At 48.7% G+C, this 8,207-nt stretch overlaps 1 protein-coding gene across 2 annotated transcripts in view; it reads right to left on the bottom strand.

Annotated features, from left to right (window-relative positions):
- Nucleotides 1-704: 704 nt before the first annotated feature.
- The window catches only part of PTPN18 (protein tyrosine phosphatase non-receptor type 18), an 18,005-nt gene continuing 10,502 nt past the window's right edge, over nt 705-8,207 (bottom strand). For both annotated transcript variants that reach the window (XM_007463769.1, XM_007463770.1), the window contains 10 exons: nt 4,714-4,782; nt 3,910-3,972; nt 3,546-3,688; nt 3,088-3,154; nt 2,931-3,008; nt 2,749-2,838; nt 2,400-2,488; nt 1,518-1,726; nt 998-1,072; nt 705-772 (listed from right to left, as the gene is read on the bottom strand). In XM_007463769.1, the coding sequence (XP_007463831.1) occupies nt 705-772; nt 998-1,072; nt 1,518-1,726; nt 2,400-2,488; nt 2,749-2,838; nt 2,931-3,008; nt 3,088-3,154; nt 3,546-3,688; nt 3,910-3,972; nt 4,714-4,782 (951 nt within the window). The remainder of the gene's footprint in view (nt 773-997; nt 1,073-1,517; nt 1,727-2,399; nt 2,489-2,748; nt 2,839-2,930; nt 3,009-3,087; nt 3,155-3,545; nt 3,689-3,909; nt 3,973-4,713; nt 4,783-8,207) is intronic.

The following is an 8,207-nucleotide window of genomic DNA, read 5'->3' as shown; positions in this document are numbered from 1 at the left end:
TTATCTGGCTGATGTCTGTCTAGCTGCTTAGCTAGGGGAAGTGGTCTGTCTTTTTGGTGGTCTCTTTTGCATGGGGTGGTCTGTTAGGCTGTTGGTGGGTCACTCTCTCTGGCTGGAGGTCCACCCATGGACTGTCCCTCTGAAGGTCTGGCTAAGGGAATTGCTATATGCCTGTCCAGGTTGGGATTCCATCTGTCTGCCTGCCCATCTGGGGATCTTTTCACCTGTCTGAAATCAGTCTGCTTGGCTGTTATTATGCCTGGCTTCCATCTGTCTGAATGGTGGAGGGCAACGGGGGTCCATCCATCTCCCTGTGTCATAAGCTGAGTGTCTGAGTGAGGGAGGCTCAGATACTGAGATGAACCAGTCCTTCAAGTGGTGAAGGGGACAGTCTCCAGAAGCCTATCTGTCCATCCTCCCCTTCACAGCCGAGAGCCCTGCCCAGACTCTTGGGGTTGGATTTTTTCTTGAATATGCTCAGTGTAACCTCATCAGCCATCGTCAACCAACTACCTCCCCAGGCCTCACGCCTTGAACGCTATGATCACTGAGGCAAAGCCCCCATATTTTCCACACTGAGAAACTTTTATTTTGATTCAGCCCAGCAACCCCATTCCCAGCACTTCACGGAGTCGAGCACGGCCCTCAGCAGTCCAGGAACCCACGTGGACCAAGCACCCAACAGGCAGGCAAGGGCGCTGCACTCACACGCGGGTCCACTCAGCAGGCGGGTCCCGGGGTCCTTTAGGCCTTCCAATGCGCAGGTTGAAGCCTGGAAAAGGAAGGGCACCGTAGGGATCACGGAGAAGCTGAGGTGCAGAGAGGTAGGCAACTCGTGGAAAGTCACCACCAAGCCTCCAGGCCCTCACGGTTTGCTGCAGACACATCCACAGGACTCCGAGGGCGTGTGTTTTCCTAACACCATCTCAAAGCCCCAAATGCCTGGGATTCAGTTAAAACTGTAGAGAGTCCCAGCGACCCAGGCTGTCTGACTTACCTAGACCACCAGTCTGAGCTCCATCTACCACGTCCTCGTAGGCGCCAGGCCCTGCTGGGCTTTGGTCAACAGGAACTGCGGGCAGAAAACCACCTAACAGATCGGCTCACGTCGCCCCTCGAAGTTCCAGAGAGCCACTCGGAGGCAAATGCGCATCCTCCCAGGCCAGAGAAGGCAGGCTGGGGGCCGGGCGCCGGGGCCCAGCAGGAGGGTGCGTGGCCAGGGGCGTGACCAAATCAGAGACCTCCGCCCAGACTAGGTGGTCGGGCCAGAGACCGCGGTTTGGCCCGGGACGCTTCCGGGCGTGACCAGAGGACGGGCGGTTGTCCCAGAGGCGTGGCCGGGGAAGCCAGGACAGCAGCCTCCGGGGCGTGACCGGGCCGGACTCGGTGGAGGTGCGGGGTCGGGGGGCGCGCCTCGTGGCCTCCGGGCCCTCCAGACCGCAGCCACAGGGGGTTGGGAGACGGAGCAGGTCGGGGCCAGCACTCCCCAGACCCGCGCCCGGGCCGCGTCGACTTACCGCGTCCGGGCAGCGGCCCGCGCCCGTCCTCCGCGTGCGCCTGGGGCCGCCGGGCGCGCGGCGTCACCTGGCTGTAGAGGGGCGTCTCCTCCGCGCCGCGCGCCCGCGCGCCCGCCCCTGTCCCGGTGCCCGCGGGGGCCGCGCGCTTCTGCACCACAGCGTACGTGTCGGCCATGGCGAGGCCCGGGGGCCCGGGCACCGAGATGCTCCTGCGGGTGGGGAGGAAGTGAAGCGGCGGCGCCGAGGCTGGGGAGGGAGGGGGTAGCGCGCTCGGCGCGCAAACCACGGGCTTCCTTTCCGCCCGAGGCGGCGCGCAGTTACGGAGCGAGGAGGTGGAGGTGGTAGCGTCTCTGGGGAAAGGGGTCTCGTCTCTGTGTCCCTAACGCCCAGCAGGTTGGGTGGGTGAAGGAAGGAAGGGGCCAGCCTGGCAGGTGAATGGGGCAAAATATTGGTATTGAGGATTGGTCATTTCTGTGTAGTTGTCTGTTGAATAAATGAATGAGGAAGTGACATCTAAAGAGAAGCAAGGGAGAGTCTCAAAATGGAGGTCTGGTCTCAGGGACCAAGGGCTGAAGTCTCTGCTGCACCCGACATGAGGCCTTACAGTTGGGTGGCCTCAAAAAATATCTGCTGAATTAGTCAGTGGAAAAGCGAGGAGAGGACTAACATCGGGAGCTAGCCTGAGGGGCAGAGGCAATGGGATCTCTGGGATTAAAGAATCATCTTGGGGAGTGTTCCCAGAGCTCAGCTGCAAAAAAGGGCCAGTGAATACTTGGTGAACTGAAGGGCAAGGAAGGGGCTGGTGTTTCAAGGGTGAGGAAAGGGCCAGCCTCCAAGTACGAGAACGTCAACATGGAAGACTGAGGGGAGGGGGCTGGGTACCTGAGGACCCCGCTGGATGGCCGGGCTATGGCAGGAAGGGTGTGGGAAGTCCGGAGGGAGAAGGCATCATCGTAGAGTGGGGCACAATTCTGGGGAAAGGCAGGAGGGAAAGGCATGAGGCTTCGGAGGACGCTGTCCAGGCTCCTAGTGGTGCGAGGTCACTGTGGGCTCTGTGGGGGAAGCTTAAGGGGGGACAGTGATAATGGAGCAAGGAGGACAAAGGTAGATATCATAGTGCGTCAGTCCCTGCTCCCGGAGGGAGTCCAAGGGCTGGATGCTGGCGCTGGTGGTAGCCATAGACCTCTGCTCTGGGTCCTGGTCTCTGAGGATTGGAAGGGGGCCGTGGTACCTCCTTGAGGTTCTGGTAGTGAGGGCTGGCATTTTGGAGAGCTGAGAGGAACATCTGAGCCACTGTGTGGTACAGGAACCTGTACTGCTCCTGAGGGGGTGGGGGAGGGAAGAGGGGTCATCGAGAAGGGAAGACCAGAACAGGAAGGATATGTCCTTGGAACGAGGAGACCCGGCTCCCACCTCTGTCTGTATGGCTGCAGGCCGCTGCCTCCGAATCTCGAGGACCACATTGAAGAGGCTGAAGTTAGGTGGGATCATCTAGGGCAGAGAGACGGGCACTTGAGCAGGACCTCATAGGCACAGGACCCACACTGCGCTTTGTATGCCCTCTTCATACCTGGGTCAGGAGCAACTGTCTCACATAATCCAGGGTGCACAGGACACCTGTTCGCCCACAGCCCGCACTGACAAGTGAGAATCAGAGTGAGCTCGGTCAGGGCCTGCCTGCAACCCCTTTTAAAGGGGGCATTTGGGGCTGCGGGTGAGGGCCTTAATGGAGTGTCCCCTGCAGCACTTTCTGATTCCCAGAATCCCAGATTATAATTTGAAAGGAAAACCTTTCTAATTGCTTATATTTGTTGAGCATCAACTGTGTACTTACTCCCTAGCGGACAGTCTGTGCTCAGTAAATACTAACCATTTCAGCTGTAACTTGAGCAAGTGTGGCCTCAGGTTTCTTGAAACAGGCACTCAGACTGTAAGACTGGCTCCAAGCCCTGCACTATCCTCCCTGTCCCCTCTCCACCACCATCCCCTCTGTCTCACCAGACCCCCATAAAGCCCATTTTCCTAAACCTGCAGTGGACACAGAGGGGGCTGGGGCCAGATCCCTGGAGGTGCCGGGCTTCCTCCACCATGGCGAGCACGTGGTCGGGATTGCTAGGGACCCCTCTGTCTGGCCAGGACATATACTGCAGCTGGTACACAGAGCGGGATTCCTGAAACACAGGAAATGAGGGGCAAAGAATGAAAAAAGAAAGAAAAGCATTTATTGAGCCCCTATTACATGTCAGCCCTAGTTCTCCACATCATCCATTTAAATGCAACAGATAATAACTGAAGAGATGGGTACTATTGTTAATGCACATTTTACAGATGAGAAAAAAGAGACAGGAAACAGCTCTCCCTATGTGGGAGTCTCCTCCTCCCCTTTCAGTACCTTCTGGAAGGTGACCTGAAGGGTCCTGAGCGTGATGTCTGCATTCAGCCATGTCTCCCTTGTCTGTGGATATGGGGCATGTGAGAAGAGGGCAGAGAACAAAGATCACAGGTACCAAAAGACATATTTACAAAAAACAAAGCGTTTCTGATTAAAAATCAAATACAGGGAGTTCCCTGGTGGCCTAGTGGTTAGGATTCTGGGCTTTCACTGCCGTGGCCTGGGTTCAATCCCTGGTCAGGGAACAGAGATCCTGCAAGCCATGCAGCATGCCCCCCCCCCCAAAAAAAAACAAAAGAAAAATCAAATACAAACAACGTATTTTTAAAAATTAATTTAGCCCGAATATCTCCCATGGCTTTTGTGTAGGAAACATTTCACAAAGGGGAGAAAGAGGAACTATGATTAAATATCCAACAAGCTCACTACAATGAAACAAAGAAACGTCTTTTGTTCTAAAACAAGTTTCATTGTATTTATTCAATACCAATTGTATTTATGACTTATGAGAGATTTTCCTGAGTTCTTTTGAAAGGGTAAGAGAAATAAGAATTTTAAGAACCTAACCAGGCACATGGACATTTACAGAGATAACCATGATAGTAGTTAAAATGCAAAAACAGTGTATAATGAGTTCTGACTATTTGCAATGCTAATACCAGAGCGCTCCCTGCAGTGTGAGGGGGACTGTGAGAAAACTGTTCAGGCCCAGCCCAAAAGCTTTCCACTCAGAATCATCTGTGAAATCTTCCACAACATTCCAAGACTTCATAAAGTGCTGTTCCCACCTCTGCCCCAGCTCACCAGAGTGATGCAGAAAAGCCCAATCTGCAGTGGCTCCTGTTCTTGGGCCCAATAACGCTCACACTTTTTCTGCAAAAGGCAAGGAGAAAAGGGCAGAGAGTGAAGAGGGGCAGTCTGCCTCAGAGTTCAGATCAACACATGCACACCCCGCATGGGACAGCTCAGGTTGCTGGTGGAAGCACAGACAGCTGAAACTTCAAAGGAGGCCAGGCCGCAGAACCTCATCAGAGTAAACACAGACAGACTCAATGGAGATGTGAGCTTCTGACTATGCAGGAGGAAGACAGTCCAGAATATTCTACTTCTGTAAGCAACTGAAAACCTGGACAAAATATATGAGCCACTATTTTCAGACACTGGTCCACAGCCTTGCAGGACTGTGATCACTGAACAACCGGAAACACATGAGTCAAACCTTATGACCTCCCCAGCTTACTGCCAAGAGGCAGTAACCAGGCTGCAGAACGTGGAGAGTTTGATGAGCCCACTGAGTTGAGGAACCAGAGATCTTGGCTCGGGGAGGCCAAGGCAGAGGTCTTGAGAGAACAGCACTATGCAAACAAAAGCAAAGAACTCCAGAAGTCTGCACAGGGGTCCCCTTAAGTCTTTAGCTGAATAATGATCTGGGCACATATGACACGAAATCCCATGAAGCTAGGAAGGAATAACTTCCCGTGAAGGAATAATAGCTAGGAAACTATAAGATGAACATTTCCTAGGGCTCACAGTGAGACAGAAATAATTTACATTTCCTCCAGCCACAGTGGAGAGACCTGAGTGATTAAAAGGGGCATTCAGTAGGGAACCTGAAGGATCAAACATTGAAAGTAGAAGAACTTAGTTCTAGAATAAAGGCTTCTCTAGACTTGCCCTAAAAAAGCTTAGAAACAAACCTTAAAATGATCAAATATCTAAAAGTAACTTAACTGCATTCCACAAAAAGTCCAACACTTTTTAAAGGAAGGTAAAAAATCCAAAACTTACTTTTGTAAAATTTAAAATATTGGGGCTTCCCTGGTGGCGCAGTGGTTGAGAATCTGCCTGCTAATGCAGGGGACACGGGTTCAAGCCCTGGTCTGGGAGGATCCCACATGCCACGGAGCAACTGGGCCCGTGAGCCACAGCTGCTGAGCCTGCGCGTCTGGAGCCTGTGCTCCGCAACAAGAGAGGCCGCGATAGTGAGAGGCCCGCGCACTGTGATGAAGAGGCGCCCCCACTCACCGCAACTAGAGAAAGCCCTCACACAGAAACGAAGATGCAACACAGCAAAAATAAATTAATTAATTAATAAACTCCTACCCCCCCCCAAAAAAAAAAAAATTTAAAATATTGAGCATCCAATAAAAATTTACTAGACATACAAAGAAGCAAGAAAATATGTCCTAGACCCAGGAGAAAAAGCAGCAGAAAAAGACCCAATAGAGATGAGAAAACAAGCAGACAAAGACTTTGAAACAGCCTTTATAAATATTATAAATATGTTCCAAGATGAAAAGGAAACCACGAAAGAGATGAAAGTGAAATAAAAGATATAAAAAAGACCCAAATGGAACTTCTAGAGAGGAAAAATAAAATATATGAAATAAAAAATTCACTGTCTAAGACCCAGGAAAAGATGTTCAACATCAGTAATTATTAGAGTGATGCAAATCAAAACTACAATGATGTACCACCTCACACTGGTCAGAATGGCCATGATGAAAATGTCTACAAATAACAAATGCTGGAGAGGGTGTGGAGAAAAGGGAACCCTCCCACATTGCTGGTGGGAATGTAAATTGGTGCAGCCACTATGGAAAACAGTATGGAGGTTCCTCAAAAAACTAAAACTAGAGTTACCATATGATCCAGGAATCTCACTCCTGGGCATACATCCGAACAAAGCTATAATTTGAAGAGATACATGCACCCCTGTGTTCATAGCAGCGCTACTCAAAATAGCTAAGATATGGAAACAACCTAAATGTCTATCGACAGATGAATGGATAAAGAAGACGAGGTATATATATACAATATACTCAGCCATAAAAAAGAATGAAATAATGCCATTTGCAGCAACATGGATGGACCTAGAGATTATCATACTAAGGGAAGTAAGTCAGAAAGAGAAAGACAAATACCATAGGATATCACTAAATATCTAACATATGACACAAATAAACTTATCTACAAAACAGAAACAGACTCACAGAGATACAGAACAGACTTGTAGTTGCTGTGGGCAAGGGGGTGGGGAGGGATGGACTGGAAGTTTGGGATTAGCAAATGCAAACTATTATATATAGAATGGATAAACAACAAGGTCCTACTGTATAGCACAGGGGAATATATTCAATATTCTGTGATAAACCATAATGGAAAAGAATATGAAAAATAAAATTCACTCTCTAATAGCAGATTAGACACCAGAAGATCAGTGAACACAAAGGCATAGCAATAGAAACTATTCAAAATGAAAAAGAGAGAGAAAAAATGGGGAAAAAAAACTAACAGAGAATCAGATACCAGTGGAAATATATATCAAGTGGCCTAATGTATGTGTACCTGGAGTCCAGAAGGAGAGGAGAGGGGAGAATAGAAGCTATTTTTGAATAAACAATAGCTGGAAAATTTTCCAAATTTGATAAAACTATGAACCCACAGATCCAAGAAGGTCAATGAACCAGAGGGAGAATAATCATAAAGAAAGCCACACCAAGGTAACTCATGATCAAATTGCTGAAAAACAATGATAAAGAAAAAATCTTAAAATCATCACACATAAAAAAGACACATTACATACTGAGGAATAAGGATGACAGCAGAATTTTGTCAGGAACTCTGCAAGCCAGAGATCAATGCTGTGAGACCCTAAAAATGCTGAAATTTAAAAAAAAATAACTTTCAGACAAAAGCTGAGAGACTTTGTCACAAGCAAAACAGCACTACGAGAAATATTAAAGTAAGCTTTTCATACAAAAGGAACCAGGTGGAATACAGACCTACACAAAGGGATGAAGAGTAAAGAAAAAAGTAAATAGGTAGCTAAATGTAAAAGGTATTTCTCATTTTTAACATCTTGAAAAGATAATCTAGTGAATTTTACCAAAAAAGTAGGAATTAATAGCAACCCTTCACAAACTTTTCCAAAAAATTGAAGGAACATTTGCCAACATATTTTATGAGACCAGTATTACTCTGCTACCAAAACCAGACAGATATCACAAGAAAAGAAAACTACTAAGCAATGTCTCAAGAATATAGACAGAAGAATCCTCAACACAATATTAACAAAGGATTTTACACAGCATCAGGTGGGATTAATCCCAGGAACACATATATGAAAATCAATACATGAAGGTCAATCAATATCATATACCATAATAATAGAAAATGAAACAAAAACACATGATCAGGGCTTCCCTGGTGGCACAGGTTGAGAGTCCGCCTGTGCTGATGCAGGGGATATGGGTTCGTGCCCCGGTCCGGGAAGATCCCACTTGCCGCGGAGCGGC

The sequence above is a fragment of the Lipotes vexillifer genome, unplaced genomic scaffold (assembly GCF_000442215.2).
Source record: "Lipotes vexillifer unplaced genomic scaffold, Lipotes_vexillifer_v1.1 scaffold200, whole genome shotgun sequence".
NCBI lineage: Eukaryota > Metazoa > Chordata > Mammalia > Artiodactyla > Lipotidae > Lipotes > Lipotes vexillifer.
Note: the sequence above shows the minus strand (reverse complement) of the source record. Positions and strands in the feature narration are given on the sequence as shown.